Here is an 18,326-nt window from a genome sequence, read left to right on the forward strand (position 1 = left end):
TTGCAAATATTGTTGCATGAAGCTACAAAATAAGATATTTGATTTTGCTCAGTGCATTAGTTTGTTTCAAGAAATATTTTGTTAAAAATAACAAATATTCTACTTGCGTGTTCCTGTCAATTTCTTGACAAACAACTTCTTGGTACATTTACCTTTCAAAATGAGTTTAAAATGAACTAACTTTAGATAAAGATAATATTATTAGTTCCTTGAATTTATAAGTTTGGCAGTTGAAATGAACGATTCAAACCTAAAATAATCAGTATTTTAACATAAGTTTTTGTTTGTTATAATCATACATTTTTGTTTGTATAATCAGCATGCGATAAATAGAAAAATGTAATGAATATTAAAATTATATTGGCTTAAGTTTTATCGACTTTTCGCATAACTTGTATATGGTATTTTTATCAATATCATAAAGATTATGAAGATATAAAATTTATTGAACATCATATAGATTTTATGTAGAGTTGACCTCTAATGTCATAAGTTGTCATATGTCTTTTGTGAAATATCATCCGCGTACGATTCATAAGACATATCCAATAAATATAAATTATGTGACGAGTTAGGTTTTATCGGATTTCCATATACATTATATGGGATATTCTTATAACTTTCATTATGGTGACGTCTATTTAACGTACACTTTAAATAAAGATTATAAGTTTCCATATAACCTCTATAAATTATATTCTGCATATGATTCATATGATAAATCTAATGAATATAAATAAGATTTTCATTTCAGTGCGTATATTGTAGAGTCGGAAACATTATAAAATGTATATTTTCATACTAATCTTTTGAAATGGTGATTTTTGATGCATCATAAAATTTGCCTAATGATTTTCACTACTCATTTTGCCTGAGTGTAAAAGCATTACTCAGTAAAAGAAATAGATTTTACCCAAACAGCGTTTCCAGTGAAAGAACTCAAATTTGGGTAACTAAAAGTTACTCTAAATTAAAGTTATTCAACTTTTTCTGTAGATGAGTGGGATCTTACTTATTGTTGAGTAAATATTTTTAAGCGTGTGAGACATTTAGCCGAAAATACAAACAATTAGAAGCTGTGCTCTGTTGAACTTCAATATACATATTTTGCTAGAAAATGAACATTGATACTGATATAGTCGCCGAAAAACCAGAAGGCATGACTTCGAAATCAAATCAAAATCAATGTCGAATTTGTTACAGCATTGCTGATTTTTTTGTTCCACTTAGCAAAACAATCAATGGAAACAGTTTAGCGGAGATGCTACGATACTGTGTAAAACTAGAGGTAAGAGATCTTTCATAGCACTAGTTACATGAATGATATTCTAGTGTTATTATTTGGATGTAAATAAATTACATATCTACAAAAACAGATAAATGAAAACGATGGTTTTCCATATCACTGCTGCACGGAATGTAAATCAGATTTGGAAGTTTCGTACAAAATGGTCATTCGTTGTCACGAGTCTAACAATAAATTCAAAGAACAGCTGATGCAGATCAACTTGAATTCTGGGTACGGGTAATAGTGAATAACACAGTAAAGAATTTGTTATTTTAATTGAATTCCAGCAGTGCTGCAGACAACATAAAAACCGAAACAGACGATGAAATAATGCCAGTTGAATGTATCTACGCAGAACCATTATTCGATGTACAACTCGCATTGGATGTAAAACCGGCTGTTAAAAATGAAACTGGTGTGAGTCTTGATGTGAATAGTTTAAATGGTACAAGTTCAGAATACGACAATGAAATTCATGATAAAGGCGAGCAACGAAAACGCAGGAAAGAAAAACTCTCAGGCCCAAAGAGATGTTGTCGATGCAAACAAAAATTATCGACCATGGACGAGGTCCGTGAACATTCCAAAACGGTTCACCTAAGTATGAAAATTACGGACCCAGCGAAAATAGGGTCCCGTCCTTATGAATGTGGAATATGTTATAAAAGATATACAACAAAAAAAGCACTTGGATTACACAAGCAACAACTTTATATTGAGAACCTGTATAAATGTAACGAGTGTGACGCGGATTTTAAATCCGAAACCTCATTGAACACGCATAAAGAAACTCATGCTGGAGATGTGGTACAACCATATAATAATCGGAAGGGACAACAGCCTCGGTGCTGTGCTTGTTACGAACAATTTGAAACTGACGAGAAATTGAAACAACACGCAAATGAAATACATCTACCAGAAACGCTAAATATTGAGGATACTAACAATCAGTATCAATGTGGTTTATGTTTTCGAAGATATAAAAATGTGAGAATTCTCCGAGAACATCAGCTAAAACCATATCGCATGCAACAATATCAGTGTTCGACATGCGGACGAATCTTCCGTGACAAAGGAGCTGTGGCTGACCATGAGCGGTCTCATTTCGATGAACGGGCTTACGTCTGTCCAATTTGCGCCAAATCGTTCGTCATGAAAGACTCATATCGAAAACATGTTAAAGCACACTCATTAGCTGAAGATCGATTCAAGTGTGAGACTTGTGGCAAAGGTTTCAAAACAAAGGCAAATCTCAAGGGTCACTTTATCACGCATAATCCACACCATAGACCGATCCTATGTCCGATGTGTCCGTCTACATTTGCACGAAAAGTTTGTCTTCAAGCACATATGAAACTTCACACTGGTGAGAAACCGTACACATGCGATCAATGTGCGGCTGCTTTTACTTTTTCCACAGACTATAGGCGTCATGTTATGGCGCATCAAGGATTAAAACCGTTCGTATGTTCAATTTGTGGTCGAGGGTATCCCCGCAAGGACTACCTGAGAAAGCACATGGCAAACCATAGTACGCAGGGATGATGTGACGAGGCGTAACTAAAATATTTAATATACCTATGTATATAAACATCACTATTGGTTGGGTTAAGATGAAATTCACAAATTCCTAACTTTCCTGATATCACAGCCTTTTCGTACCTTGCCGTACAGGGAGTAAAAATTTCAACTGCACCCTGTCAGGTAAGTATCGGGAATAAAAGATTTAAATCACAGGTTAATAGCGGCCCTTACACGATCATTAAAAGTGTCATTACTAAAAAGGAATGGCACTTTTAATGATCGTGTAAGGTCTACAGCGGCCCTTACACGATCATTAAAAGTGTCATTACTAAAAAGGAATGGCACTTTTAATGATCGTGTAAGGTCTACGAGTTCAGTAATGATGGAATTGTGGATTTTCCATCATTACCAACATTATTTCTTCTTCTTATTTTTTGTGTGGAAGTGATGAATATCTTTAGAACTATACGCGAAAAAATGACAAAGTGTAGATTTAAATTGTTAATATTTCATTAACCTTAACGTTTCAATGGCAAATCAAATTTATTTTCAGCTAAACGAAAATAAAAATATTGCTATTGCTGGAGTAGTTACAAATACTCATCATTAATAATGAACGTGTAATGCTAAAAAGTAATGATGTACAGTAATGCAGTAATGACGAGCGTTTGAGCAGAAGTGTCGTTACTTAGTAATGACACTTTTAATGATCGTGTAAGGGCCACTTACGAGTTCAGTAATGATGGAATTGTGGATTTTCCATCATTACCAACATTATTTCTTCTTCTTATTTTTTTGTGGAAGTGATGAATATCTTTAGAACTATACGCGAAAAAATGACAAAGTGTAGATTTAAATTGTTAATATTTCATTAACCTTAACGTTTCAATAGAAAATCAAATTTATTTTCAGCTAAACGAAAATAAAAATATTGCTATTGCTATTGCTGGAGTAGTTACAAATACTCATCATTAATAATGAACGTGTAATGCTAAAAAGTAATGATGTACAGTAATGCAGTAATGACGAGCGTTTGAGCAGAAGTGTCATTACTTAGTAATGACACTTTTAATGATCGTGTAAGGGCCGCATTCGAATGGTAGCCGAAAAACTTCACTAAAGTGTATCCGAATTGGTATGGTCTACTTTGAACAAGTTCCACCTAGTCAAACGATAGCCAAAAAGAATTACATCGATGTCGGCGTCCGTCGTAAGTATCCGGATTTTTTTTCATTACTAAAAAGTAATGACACTTTTAATGATCGAGTAAGGTCTACGAGTTCAGTAATGACACGAGTAATGATGGAATTCCGGGTTTTCCATCATTACCAACAATATTTCTTCTTCTTATTTTTTTGTGGAAGTGCTGGATATCATTAGAACTATACGCGAAAAAAATGACAAAGTGTAGATTTAAATTGTTAGCGGCCCTTACACGAGCATTATTATTGTCATTTTAATGATGTCTAAGTAATGATGTATTTCAAATTTGATAGAAATCTCGTCATTACTGCACCATTACACGTTCATAAAAATGACATTATTTTTTAGTAATGACACTTTTAATGATAGTGTAAGGTCCGCTGTTAATTGTTTCTCGTGTCATTACTGAACTCGTAGACCTTACACGATCATTAAAAGTGTCATTACTTTTTAGTAATGACACTTTTAATGATCGTGTAAGGGCCGCTATTAATAAAAAATAACATCATTTTAATGAACGTGTAATGGTGCAGTAATGACGAGATTTCGATCAAATTTGAAATACATCACTACTTAGTCATCATTAAAAATGATAAAAATAGCGGTCCTTACACGAGCATTATTTTTGTAATTTTTAATGATGACTAAGTAATGATGTATTGCAAATTTGATAAGCGGCCCTTACACGAATCATTAAAAATGTCATTTCTAAAAAATAATATCATTTTAATGAACGTGTAGTGGTGCAGTAATGACGAGATTTCTATCAAATTTGAAATACATCATTACTTAGTCATCATTAAAAAAGACAAAAATAATGCTCGTGTACGGGCCGCTATAGAAATCTCGTCATTACTGCACCATTAGCGGCCCTTACACGATCATTAAAAGTGTCATTACTAAAAAGGAATGGCACTTTTAATGATCGTGTAAGGTCTACGAGTTCAGTAATGATGGAATTGTGGATTTTCCATCATTACCAACATTATTTCTTCTTCTTATTTTTTTTGTGGAAGTGATGAATATCTTTAGAACTATACGCGAAAAAATGACAAAGTGTAGATTTAAATTGTTAATATTTCATTAACCTTAACGTTTCAATGGCAAATCAAATTTATTTTCAGCTAAACGAAAATAAAAATATTGCTATTGCTATTGCTGGAGTAGTTACAAATACTCATCATTAATAATGAACGTGTAATGCTAAAAAGTAATGATGTACAGTAATGCAGTAATGACGAGCGTTTGAGCAGAAGTGTGATTACTTAGTAATGACACTTTTAATGATCGTGTAAGGGCCGCTATTAAGCGGCCCTTACACGTGACAATATTATTGTCAATCCATAGTATTGTCAATGCCATCAATCCAATTGGCTTGATAACTTGAGTCCTAGTTTTTCGAAACAGCGTTTGGCGCTTTAAATATTGCAAATAAATATTAAAATATTGAGAGAAGAGGTCATTGCACATATTTAACAGTTTCTCTCTGGAGAGAAAGTATTGTCGGATTGATGAGCAGGTTAGATTTTTTGACAATATTTTCGTCAATCCAATAGCGGCCCTTACACGAGCATTATTATTGTCATTTTTAATGATGTCTAAGTAATCATGTATTTCAAATTTGATAGAAATCTCGTCATTACTGCACCATTACACGTTCAAAAAAATGACATTATTTTTTAGTAATGACACTTTTAATGATAGTGTAAGGTCCGCTAATGAAGTTTCCATTACACGATCAAAAGTATTGTCAATACTCCTTGTATTGACAATAATATTGTCTCGTGTAAGGGCCGCTTTACACGTTCATTAAAATATTATTTTTTAGCAATGACATTTTTAATGACTCGTGTAAGGGCCGCTAATAATGCTCGTGTAAGGGCCGTTAATGATGTATTTCAAATTTGATAAGCGGCCCTTACACGAGCATTATTTTTGTCATTTTTAATGATGACTAAGTAATGATGTATTTCAAATTAATTAGAAATCTCGTCATTACTGCACCATTACACGTTCATTAAAATAATATTATTTTTTATTAATGACACTTTTAATGATCGTGTAAGGGCCGCTAGTGAGTAAGAACAGTAAAAATTCCGAAGAGAAATTTTTAATTGTTCAATCGCAATTTGTGGTAAACAAACGCTATATAAAAACCAGCACTGACCGGAATTTTTCTTTGAACCAAGATTCAATACTGGCATAAACATAAATATACATGCTGGAACAATTTCTTTAAATTGCTCGGGAAAAGAGCTCGCTACTGTTGTATACAGAATTCTCAGGTAATGTTTCAAAAGAGCGTATAAGCAAGTGACAGTTTCTCTTTAATCACTCTCTCTTTCTATTACTGTGTTGTGATTAAAACGATTTTCTTTGATATCACTATTCTGTTTGAAAGTCGAAAGTTTCGGGTATCATTTCATGCAAAAAGTTGAGTGATAAATGTGGAAACCGCTTGGTAATTAATAGGAGTGAAAGTAAACAAAGAGAAACTGTCACTTGCTCTTACGTCCTCCTAAAAAATAAACCGAGATATATTTATAAAAACACATTGAAAAAAGTTTTAATTATTAGCAGTGTAGGTTTCTACCCAAAATTAGACAGCGGCTTGCAAGTGTGTGTAGCGATTGAAAGGACATTCCGTAAACAGTTATTGTTTTTTTGTCGTTTGCTAGGTTCGTTGCAAACGAGTAGCAAAAATTGCTTACAACTGCCTATTCGTGGTTATCTAGGATATAATGAAGAAATCGTTTTACAAACGGGGTAAACTGATCCATACTGAGCAACCTTTTGCGTGCGTGCTTCAATCTCGTTATAGAAATAACCGGTGCGATAAATGCTTCAAAGAGTAAGTATGCTAAATAGTTTAGGGCTCAATAACCTTTGACAAATGTTGCAGAGGAAAAGTTTTAAAATGTTCAAACTGTATGTACGTGCGCTATTGTAACCGATTTTGTCAGAAAGAAGCATGGCAAGATCACAAAGATGAATGCGTTAAGCTCAAGACAGTTGCCCCTCGGACGATTCCGGATGCCGCATTTATGCTTTTTCGGATCTTACGCAAGTTACAAAAAGGAGGGGATTTTCAGAAAGGATTTTACACAACCAAGTTTTATCGTCGTTTCGGAAATTTAATGACACGTAAGCTTCCATGTTATATTTGAACATCATTTAGACTTTCAAACATTGTTCTAAACTCGTTCAGTGGAAAACATCAGATGTAAAAATATGTATGTCACTTCCTCGTTCACCTGACGAACGAAGCACGGCTGAGATGTGTGAAGGCTATTTTTAATTGCATTACGTGTGCGAAACAAGCTACACGTTTAAAGAAAAATCGTGATGCTGACACAGGAATCTCAATCTAGTTATATGTAATACAACTTGTTTTTTTGTAGTATATTTGATACACTTTTGATTTTATTCAATCGTACGCCAGAAACATTTAGTATAAGACGTTAACATATTTTTGTAATTTATTGCACCCAATGCGTTATCAAATAGAAGTGACAGATCTTTTCCAAGACATTAATTTGTGTACTGTTTTGCACATGTTTCATGTAATTTTAGACGAAAACAACATCAGAGAAGATAAGAAAAGGATGGAACATTTCCAGTCGTTGGTTGTGGTGCTGCAATCTTTGATAGATGAGTCTGTTATGCCAAGTAATGTTGAATTATTGCAGATTTTTGGAAGGGTATGTTTGCACAATTCTTTCTATGATTAGACTGTATTAATGAAAAATATGTGTAATACTTTTTTTAACATAGGTTCTGCTATATTTAAAAGTTCGGATAGGATATTGATCAATCGTTTTTTGTTTATGTATTCGACGCTATTTTTGCAGAAGATAGATTGTTCAATCGTTTCAATTTGTTAGTTCACCTGATCTGCTTTCTGTATTTTTCGAACAAGCTAAAAACCGTTCTAACTGAATTGTCACAAGAGGTCTATTGTATTTATCATCCCATCGATTGCAGATGCAGAATCCGTCATTTCATCATACATATGTTGTATGTAAAATCGATGGATTCAAAAAGGGCTTTGAGAAGGATGAAATTTTCAAAGAAAGAGAGCATTTTCTTCGCTACATAATGCAAAAGATTTCTGTGGCATTGTGCTGCTATCTATGTATGTATCATTGAAAGCATATGCGAATTGATTATGTGGAAAACTTACAATAATATAGACTGAGAACATGTTGCTTACAATGCATGATATTACTGTTTACTTGTCCGATAAGGAGTTTATATTTCCAGACGTGAGAGTGGTCCATACAATGAACGAGTTCATAGGTATTTTTGACATAGAGTCGTTACTTTCTTGTCAAATTGACCATTTGTATTTTAGTTTTGATTTTTAATACAGAATTAGTTACTTGCAATAACTGCTAAGCATGTCTTTGTTTATACTAGAGCTTCAATTCGACATGTTTAATCAAGTAGAACGTTTGAAAGAACCATAAAACTTATTTGTTAACTATTTCTTTTTAATACTTTCGCAGATGTGCATCAATAGTTTCAACATTCTAGACGATGAAATGAATAGTATCGGGACCGGTATATATCTAGGTGCATCTGTAATGGACCACAGTTGTCGACCGAATGCAGTAGCGACATTTGACGGGCCGACCCTACACGTTAGGCTGCTAGAGGACTACAGCAGTGGAAGTGAGATAGATATTTCTAAAATCTTCATATCCTATATTGATCTGATGGATACACCTGATGTAAGACGTGAACGACTTCGTTCACGGTACTATTTCGAATGTGAATGCGATCGATGTCAGGATCAGCAGGAAATGAATTTGATGAATGCTGGCGCCTGTTCGAATATTGATTGTGATGAGCCGATAACTAACATGAGCGGTGAGAGTGTAAATAATTGTCCTCGTTGTAAGGCGGCCATCAAGAATACCGAGCGGGAGAAATTTCGGGAAATCATGACATTCACCATGTCTCGATTGGCTGAGATGAAGGATATTGCCTGTTCGTTTGCTCATCATTAGGTTTTCTTCTGAAACCAATAATATTTATCCTTTCAGATCTGGACATGTGTCAAATTTGTTTGAAAAAACAGGAAAACGTACTACATTACTACAACGTTTGGTACCTCAAAACACTGGACCATGCATTCGAGAGCGCAATTAATATGGAAAAGTGGGAGGATGCTATATCCTATGGGTTGCGATTAGTGAATGGTTTCAAAAAGTACAACGGTACATATCATCCATTGTATGGACTACTGCTGCTAAAGATAGGAAAAATACAACTTTTCGTTAAGCAAGTGGAGAAAGCACTGAAGAATATCAGTGATAGTGAAAAAATCATTCGTGTTACGCACGGTGAAGAACATGATTTATATAAGAAGCAGCTGGTTCCGCTTCTCTGTCAAGCAGCAGACGAATTCAATATGATAAAACAGTGATGTACAGCTAGATTGCAAACGTAAATAAAACTATGCTTTTTCTAAAGAAATTTCTCTCATATTACTTGACTAGATTATTTTTACCACAGTGTATTTTTCTATTCACAATTCTTACGTTATATTCCTTGAAATGCACTTACTTTTTTGAGCATTTGCCGCTTTCGTTTCAAGGAAGTTTGTTTGTTCCGAACAAACTGATGTTTTTCCAATGTCTGTTTTCTGTTTGTATTGTGTTTAATTAGCTTAACATCCTGTGTGAGACCATATCCCACAATGTCGGCAAAATTCGATCCTGGAAAACCATGTTCATTCAGCTGTTTCAAAACGCTGATCTTTACGCGATATGTTACTTCATCTGTAGTATTTTCGCTCTCAGTTACCGTTTCCAAATTATCACATTTCGTTGAATCACTGGACGCTATTGGCTTCTTTTCAACCACACCAGATGATACTTCGTGAACTGTAGTTTCACTCAACGTTCTGTGGTCATCTTTATGACTAGCAATAGTTGTGGCCTTTGGATCTTGTTCTTCCATTGATCGCGATTTACGTTTCTTCTTTTGTTTACAAGTTTTCGATTTTATATTATATTCTGTTGAATCATGTGACGCTATTTTCTTTTCAACTATGCCAGATGATACATCGAGATCTGTAGCTTCATTCAACTCTCTGTGAACATTTGGGTGACCAGAAATAGTCGTTATTTTTAAATCTTGCTGTTCTATTGATCGCGATTTGCTTTTCTTCTTTTGCTTGAAAATTGGTGTCTCTTGTGTAATTGGCAGATTATCATTTCTAGAGCACGTATCCAACTCATTTTTTGCTGAACCAATGGCATTTAATGACACTTCAGCAATTGCTTCTTCATTTAAATGACTGAAAATATTAGGTGTGCTCGAATCTGTTTGATCTGCTAATCGCGATTTTCTTTTCTTCTTTTGTTTTTCGATGATTTCTGGTACTATCTGTGTTTCAGTAGAATTTCTATCCATTGGTGTATCGTTTTGTTCTAATTTTTCAAGTGACTTTTTCCGTTTATTTTTCTTTTTCTTCTTAGTAACAAGCTGTTGTAAAGTTTGTGTATCTTTCGAATTGCTTTCATGGTGCACATCGCAACATTTTTTCTTTTTGCATATCTCGTTCGCCTCTATGGTAGCAGTTGATGTTTCAGCTAGCTGTTCATGCAGTTCTACTTCTGCTTTGTTATGAGTTGCATCTTCCTCGGTTTTGAACTTTTTGCGCATTTTACTTTTAAAATATTCTTGAAGAGACATCGAAGCATTAATAGTCGTTAAGCCCAACATGTTAGTCTCCTCCGATTCGCTTATATTGCTTGGTTTTTTATCAGTTTCCAACTCGGACGTCTGCAATTTTACCTCATTAAGACTTCTTTTACCGAAAATATTAGCCAAATCTTTCGCTGAAGCTCGACTCAAATCTTTTCCTCTGGTAAACTTCTTATAATGGACTCTTGCTCTTGAATTTTTGGACTTCTCTTCCAATGATTTAATTCTCGCCAGTTCACCCTGATCTTCGGTTGTACCGTCTTCGCCATTCAAAGATTTTAATAACTGATTGAAATCTTGATCGTGTTGCGTCCAGTGATTGTCCTTTTCGCCAGCATAGCCAAATCCTTCGCTATCTTGTTTTAATTTCGGCAAAATTGGGGCAGCCATCCCATCTTCTTTCTTACCGAGGCCTTTACCTTCAGACCAACCAAGCTTTTCAAGCATACGAACACCAAAATTCGTAGAATCTGTAAATAACAAAACTACGTTCATTGTGAACTGCAAATCATAATGAATGTTTACCATTATACACTGGCTCAGCACGTGGCTTTAATTTTGTTTGACATAATTTTTTCTGTCGCTCTTTCATGCTAGGAAGAGCAACTGAACCGAGATAATCTCCCATTGAAAATCAGATTTGTTTATTCTAAGTTAGAAAAATTCCAACATCAAGATAGTTTCACAAGAATAGTTTCCAGTTTGTTAATATTGAAGGTAAAAAAATTTTAACCAAAAGTAAATTAAAGAAACAGATACACATCACTACAAAATTACTGAGTATTACGATTATAACTTACATGTCTCGGTTGATTTTTCAGAAGGCCGTATAAGCAAGTGACAGTTTCTCTTTGTTTACTTTCTCTTCTAACAATTCTCGGTTAATTTTTCAAAAGGGCGTATAAGCAAGTGACAGTTTCTCTTTGTTTACTTTCTCTTCTATTAATTACCATCAGGCATGTCCAAACACTGCACTGCACTGCGTGCTTCATATAACCACCGCCACCGCGTGTATTGAGAATGTCATTGCGTGCCAGTGCACAAAAAGAAACACTAAACGCAATATCCGAAGCCACGGTGCTCGTGGCGCTGTTTTATTTTCGGCACCGGTGTTTCAAGCTTCGGCATACACCGAAACCGCGTATTTTCAGTTTCGTTAAACACCGGAGCCGAGTGTTTTCAATTTCGCGAAGGCACCGAAGAGCACCCATGCGTTGGTTATACTGTCAATCAATTGAATTCAATCAGACGCGTATTGATGAAAAAAGAATTAATCATTCAAACGCATTTTTCGTCATACCGTGGCGCTATAGGTGCTTATAGTACAAGCAACGTATGCGGCAAAATCGGAAACACTCGGCTTCGGTGTTTGCCGAAGTCAGGAACACTCGACTTCAGTGCTGCCCGAAAATCCAAGCACCGGTGTTTGACAATTACACGACCACCGCTTCGAGTGCTTTTTCTACTGCGTTCGGTGTGTGTTTTTCAACACGGACACGAAGCGTAGCATTCAATACTCCTGGTGGTGTGCTCACGAGTGAAGGTGAGTACCGTGCAGAACGGACCCGTGTTTTTGCCATGCCTGATTACCATGCGGTTTCCACGTTTATCACTCAACCGACGACACGACCTGCCACTCGTCTATTAAAACTGTGTCGCAAATCTGACTACCCCTCAGTAACTCGAAATGTCAAAACGAAATTGCTCGAAAAAACTGGCAACTCGATTTGATAAATTATTGATTTCGAATAACAGATACCTTGGATACTGTTGTTCAAAGGCATGTTTATGTAGATAAACAAAACTAACTCCGAATCGATATACCAGTCGCGCATTTTACCACTGTACCTAAGAACAAGAATCGGCCCTTAAAAGTTAAGTGAAGCGCTACACTGCTAAAAATCAACATCTTATTTTAAAGTGTTTCACAAAATACATTTTATGTTTCTAGGTACACTAAGATATCAAGTACTTCTCATTTGTGCTTCAAAAGCGTAAACCATAAATATCAAGTGTGTTGTCACATAACCCAAGTGAGTGTCATCACATTTGAGTTTGAAGTGTGGACACGTTCCCAAGTAACCAGAAGTTCCACAATTACTTAAAAAATCTACTTTCTTGCTGCTTAAAAGTACACGCGGAACTTTTGAGAACTTGAAAGTACAGATCAAGTTCCGCGTGAACTTTCTAGCTGCTTAAGAAAACACGTGGCAATTTTTGACAGTTCGAAGTACAGAACAAGTTCCGCGTGAACTTTCTCGCTGCTTACCCACATTATCGAAATGACGGAATGAGCAATGAATTCTTACTCGACTGCATGATTTTTTAGTGCTCGATCGGTTCAGTGCTAGAATTTTCGCTTGAGTTGGCTGCTCGATCAACCTGATTGACAGTGACATTATAAATGTCATTGAATATTCGCTCATTTTATGAATGTGTTAGTGTGAAATTTAAGCGACTTAAGCCATTTCACTACACTAAAGCTAGAGGAATGGATGATGCTGACTAAGGTAGGCCGTTTTGTTAATTTCCAGTGTATTTCAATAGTTTATGTTGGGATTCTAAGAAGAACTGGTTCTTTACTAGTTCTGTATATCCGAAAAACATGAAGATTTAAATTTGTATATTCAGTTATATAATGTTTTCGTTTAAAAATAAACTGAAAATCAGCATGAAAACGTGCAAAATCAGGAAAGAAGAAGAAGAAGACGAATTGACAATTCAGTCCGCATCTTCTCACTCAATTCCGAATGATTTCCGAATCAACCGGTTGTAGGCGAACCGGTTCATTCGGAATCGGTTGTTGCACTGGAGTTGGAATTGTTTCGGAATCCATTATGATTTCCACATGAAATTCCGAATGAAAATTTTTCGCCGATTCGGAATTGATTCGGATCTGATAATGTGGGTTAAGAGTGCACGTGGTACTTTTAGCAACTTGAAAGTACAGAACAAGTTCCGCGTGAACTTTTTCGCTGCATAGAAGCTGAACAATGTATTCTAGAAGCAGCTTAGAAGTTCGTTCCGCTGCGTCGCGCGAACTTTCAAGTGTGGATAATTACTTAAAAAATGGGCTGCTTAGAATGCTATTGATTAACTTTGAGAGTTGCTTAAGCCAAATCAGTCCCTTTTATCCGAACTTTTGGTTAGTTGGGGTTGATATCGAATTTTTGACACATAACCGTCAAATCTGTAAATTCATGATACAGCCCTGTTCCATCACATGTCAATTTGAAGTGTCCGCATATTGATGTATATATGTCTCCGCATTGTTCTTTATTTTCGCTGGCAATTACGGCAATATTAAGTGTCAAACATATAAATGAAAAGTGAAAACAAAATGGCTACGAAAATAAAAGCTGAGCTGATTGAGCTAGGTTTTCCGCAACGTATTTTGGATATTTTAGACAGTGAATATTTATATAAATTGAAGTTTTTTTCGTGTTTGTTTAAATTGTAACATGTTTCCAGATAACGGATTAGTTGAAGACGATATAAATAAGGCTATTGAGTTCCTCAAAGAAAAGGGGCTTGTGTCTGTTGATGAGAACGCAAATGAAATTTCTTTGATATTTCCGGTAATAGTGCAGCAGAGATTTTTAAGTTTTCAATCTACTAAATTTCTTATTTCTGTTTTATAGGATGAGGAAATCGTTAGGGGTCAAGACAGTGCATCAAATTTAATTGATCCAGAACAAATGCTAGTTCCAGAGCTTGGTGGTTCATCAACTCAGAATTTTACTTCGTTCCAAGTCACACAGGTATGAGACTAGAGGCCCTTCATTCATTTGTAAAATGCCCCAAGAGTTGTTACAGCTAAACTTCCGTTTTTTATATAGAATCGAGTACTGCTTTCTCCACACGCATCACCTTTGGAGGAGGTTACAGCTAAGGAAAACGTAATTTTAGTTCATCGTAATATTTCGGCAAAAACTAATAACACACCGGAGGTGTGTATGACTTCGATTTTAGCTATTTACTAATTATCAACCATGTCTATTTTGATTTTTAGAACAACAGTTGTACAGACTACGGGAAAGAGAATACCCTGCATACGAATACAGAACTGACTCCCGAAAGTCTATACAAGATACTGTCGGAATCCTTAACAGGTAACGATATTCTCAAATTGGCAAAAGTTGGTCCATTATCAGAACGAAGACAACTCGAGTTGGCTGGAATTCTAGCACAATGGCACCTGCAAAATAAGAAAAAGCTTGTCGAAAATGACTTAAGAAAGTATGCGCAAGTAATAACAATTTTATTGAAATACGAAAAAGAGGTACTTTTTAATTTATTTTCAAAAAAAAAAACAAACACATAAAAGAAACCCGAAATTTGTTTAAATAAATTTTAAACATGTTATATATTATAGGACACATATTTTCTCCCAAGGAACGGCGATAAGAAAAATCCCGGTGGGAAAATTTATAATAAAATTTGCAACTTAAAAACAAAATTTCGAAAACGAAAAATAGATGATTTAAATCATCTGCAGAAGTACAGCAATTCCGGTAATATACGACAAGATAATTCATTCGAATTGAATCAGGGCACTGCATGGGAAGCCTTGGAATGGCTTAACCATAATGATGGCCCCTGGAGTACAGTCCTCGACATGTGGAAGGCAAGTTTCTCATTACGGAAAATCTATATTGGCAAACCAAACGCTAAAGAAAATTTAATAGAAGATAACCTGTGGCGATTTCTTCTATCGGAATACGGTTATCAGTTGGTATGCAATATTAATATTCTAGATTAAGAGTTAATTTTTTTTTCATTTTAAGATTGATATTGATTATCAATTTCTCAAATCGAATCGAGCTACGGAAAAGTGGGATCATCTACTAGCGGTGGCAGGAAAATATATCCGGGAAAGGTCTATTGATGACTCATCCTGTAAATTAGTAGATATCTTTAGCAATAGTACTGAGGGAAAGGGTAAGAAACTGAATATAGCGCACCTATTTAAAAAATTATAAGCCACACATAGAAATTTTCTCAAATGTGCAATTTTAGGGTAACGGAGGTATTTTGGCCAGTCTAACACATTTTGGACCGGCGCCAATAATGCTGGTTCTAATGAAAATGAAGTACATATTTATACTGAATATGTTAACGAGTTGAATAATCTTTTAAATTCTTAGACACGATGTAATTCATTTTGATTACATCCAGCAATATGTACGCCGGACCAGAATACAGTGAGGTCAAAATACATATTTTACCCTTACTCAGCCGAGTGCTAATCTCAATGGCAAAAAAGCCTGTGAAGCATTTTGATTAGATTTCGGCAAGCAACTGAGTGGCTCCGATGTCTATCATGTCAAATGTTAAATAAATTTCAAATTACAGATTTACGAATTTGTGCTCTATTGGTCTCACTAAACTGTGTACTTCATCCACAAAAGGTTACGGTATCCTACAAACCAACGGTACTGAATGGACAAAACGATACTGTTTTGTTTGCAAATTCTGATGACGAAGCTAAAGTCAAACTTGCTGCTGTTTATACACAATATCAGAGTTATCGGATTCCACTAACTCCAAAACTGATATTTTTCGGAACTCAAGCATCGTTAACTGGAGTGTTCAGAGTATACTACGAAGATTTATTCTACACTTTGCCGTCAGCTTCTCGTGCCATCGATGTGTACATAAAATTATGTGAGGTACTGGCACTGAAGCATTCAAAAATCAGTAAACTGATTTGGCTTTTCGTTCAACACTACATTTATGATTTGGATATTCCTGAACGTTACGCGAGTATCGATAGACTTGTGCAGTTTTTAAATCAACCTGCGTTAAGCAACTTGGAACAAGATGATGATTGAATGTTTCATAGAACATTGTGCAGTAAAATTCAAATCGTCCAACGAATATGTCGCGGACGCTCGAATTAATTTTAAAATTTATGGAAGATTTCTTCTGACGAGACGGCCGTAAGTAGAATCGTAAAATCAGGCCGATCCTAGAATAATAGGCTGAGTTATAAAATTTGTATAATGTTTTGTTAGGATGTAGCGTCTAGACAAAATCGGCGCACAGTATAGACAGGAAATAAATATATTATTTCTTTTGCATCTCCTCTGAATGGGAAAACCCATATCAATTGGTCTATTGAGACGCGCAAAGATAAAGGTAAATCAGCAGGTAAAATTAGCATATTTGTCTGTCCCTTTTGAGGTTTGAAGTGTAGTAATAGAATAAGAAAAGTGTACATATAGATGTAAGATGGAAATAATAAAGTAGTCTGTTTTTAGTTAGGAAACAACTCGTGTTTCTTTTTGACGAGAAGAAAGAAATCCCTTCGTTTGGAAGGAGCTCGTTTTCCACAAGGGAAAACGAGAGTTAAAAAAAAAATTAAAAAAAAAAATCCCTACTTCGTGTAGGAAGAAATTTTCAGTTGGAAAATTTAAATGGTGACCCCGACGTGATTCGGCAATCCTGGAAAGTATATAAATTTACTTTCAATGCGGTGACGAATGTTTTAATGTGCTCTTTACGCCGAAAGTTCGTAGTTGCAAGAGTGAAAATTCCGACGTAATTCGGCAATCCTGGAAAGTATATAAATTTACTTCCAATGCGGTGACAAGTGTTTGATGTGCTCTTTACGCGAAAGTTTGCTGTTGCAAGAGTGAAAAATCCGACGTAATTCGGCAATCCTGGAAAGTATATAAATTTACTTCCAATGCGGTGACAAGTGTTTGATGTGCTCTTTACGCGAAAGTTTGCTGTTGCAAGAGTGAAAAATCCGACGTAATTCGGCAATCCTGGAAAGTATATAAATTTACTTCCAACGCGGTGACAAGTGTTTGATGTGCTCTTTACGCGAAAGTTCGTAGTTGCAAGAGTGAAAAATCCGACGTAATTCGGCAATCCTGGAAAGTATATAAATTTACTTCCAACGCGGTGACAAGTGTTTGATGTGCTCTTTACGCGAAAGTTCGTAGTTGCAAGAGTGAAAATTCTGACGTGATTCGGCAATCCTGGAAAGTATACTTCCAATGCGGTGACAAGTGTTTGATGTGCTCTTTACGCGAAAGTTCGTAGTTGCAAGAGTGAAATTCAACCAGCAAACAGCTGGTGAAGGATATTCAACCGGCAAACGGCTGGTGAATTCAACCAGCAAACGGCTGGCGAAAAATAGGGTCGGCAGCGGATAGTGAAGAAAATTCAACCCGCAAACAGCTGGTGAAGGATATTCAACCGGCAAACGGCTGGTGAAGGATATTCAACCGGCAAACGGCTGGTGAATTCAACCAGCAAACGGCCTGCGAAAAATAGGATCGGCAGCGGGTAGTGAATAAAATTCAACCGGCAAACGGCTGGTGAAGGATATTCAACCGAGATACGGCTGGAGAATTCAACCGGCAAACGGCTGGAGATATTCGACCGACAAAAACGACGGGTGATAAATTAAATAGAGGTATGTGTTTACATTAAAGTATCTAAGCTAGGAAGCCAGGTTTCGTTCGAATCTCAATTCGAAAGCTAGAAGAAAAAAAAAATATCAGTTTTTCCTTTTTGTAATAATATTGAAAAAGTAGAGATTAACCTTCGTAAGGTAACTGCTCTACTAAAATGACGCATC

The 18,326-nt window shown here is 35.6% G+C and overlaps 4 protein-coding genes across 9 annotated transcripts; 3 read left to right on the forward strand and 1 right to left on the reverse strand.

The window, feature by feature from the left end:
- Positions 1-1,050: 1,050 nt before the first annotated feature.
- On the forward strand, positions 1,051-2,890 carry LOC131429664 (zinc finger protein 782-like). Of its 5 annotated transcripts, none has more exons than XM_058593941.1 (3): positions 1,051-1,288; positions 1,377-1,525; positions 1,579-2,890. In XM_058593941.1, exons 1-3 carry the CDS (start codon positions 1,118-1,120, stop codon positions 2,831-2,833), a joined length of 1,575 nt encoding a protein of 524 aa, XP_058449924.1. In that variant the 5' UTR covers positions 1,051-1,117; the 3' UTR covers positions 2,834-2,890. The 5 variants fall into 5 exon arrangements, with proteins under 5 accessions (XP_058449924.1, XP_058449925.1, XP_058449926.1 ...); XM_058593942.1 differs by having other exon boundaries at positions 1,377-1,519; positions 1,576-2,890; XM_058593943.1 differs by having other exon boundaries at positions 1,377-1,519.
- Positions 2,891-6,480: 3,590 nt separating this feature from the next.
- On the forward strand, positions 6,481-9,496 carry LOC131429666 (histone-lysine N-methyltransferase SMYD3). Of its 2 annotated transcripts, XM_058593949.1 has the most exons (6): positions 6,481-6,596; positions 6,694-6,866; positions 6,918-7,159; positions 7,589-7,716; positions 8,524-9,007; positions 9,064-9,496. In XM_058593949.1, exons 2-6 carry the CDS (start codon positions 6,757-6,759, stop codon positions 9,444-9,446), a joined length of 1,347 nt encoding a protein of 448 aa, XP_058449932.1. In that variant the 5' UTR covers positions 6,481-6,596; positions 6,694-6,756; the 3' UTR covers positions 9,447-9,496. The 2 variants fall into 2 exon arrangements, with proteins under 2 accessions (XP_058449932.1, XP_058449931.1); XM_058593948.1 differs by lacking the exon at positions 6,481-6,596 and having other exon boundaries at positions 6,616-6,866.
- Positions 9,497-9,505: 9 nt separating this feature from the next.
- On the reverse strand, positions 9,506-11,525 carry LOC131429665 (G patch domain-containing protein 4). The gene is made up of 2 exons (XM_058593947.1): positions 11,258-11,525; positions 9,506-11,202 (listed from the first exon to the last, which is right to left on the reverse strand). Exons 1-2 carry the CDS (start codon positions 11,358-11,360, stop codon positions 9,563-9,565), a joined length of 1,743 nt encoding a protein of 580 aa, XP_058449930.1. The 5' UTR covers positions 11,361-11,525; the 3' UTR covers positions 9,506-9,562.
- Positions 11,526-13,979: 2,454 nt separating this feature from the next.
- On the forward strand, positions 13,980-17,006 carry LOC131429667 (uncharacterized). The gene is made up of 8 exons (XM_058593950.1): positions 13,980-14,142; positions 14,204-14,310; positions 14,374-14,493; positions 14,572-14,682; positions 14,745-15,014; positions 15,108-15,467; positions 15,520-15,673; positions 16,088-17,006. Exons 1-8 carry the CDS (start codon positions 14,055-14,057, stop codon positions 16,564-16,566), a joined length of 1,689 nt encoding a protein of 562 aa, XP_058449933.1. The 5' UTR covers positions 13,980-14,054; the 3' UTR covers positions 16,567-17,006.
- The last annotated feature ends 1,320 nt before the right edge of the window (positions 17,007-18,326 follow it).

This window comes from Malaya genurostris, chromosome 2 (assembly GCF_030247185.1).
Source record: "Malaya genurostris strain Urasoe2022 chromosome 2, Malgen_1.1, whole genome shotgun sequence".
NCBI classification, from domain to species: domain Eukaryota; kingdom Metazoa; phylum Arthropoda; class Insecta; order Diptera; family Culicidae; genus Malaya; species Malaya genurostris.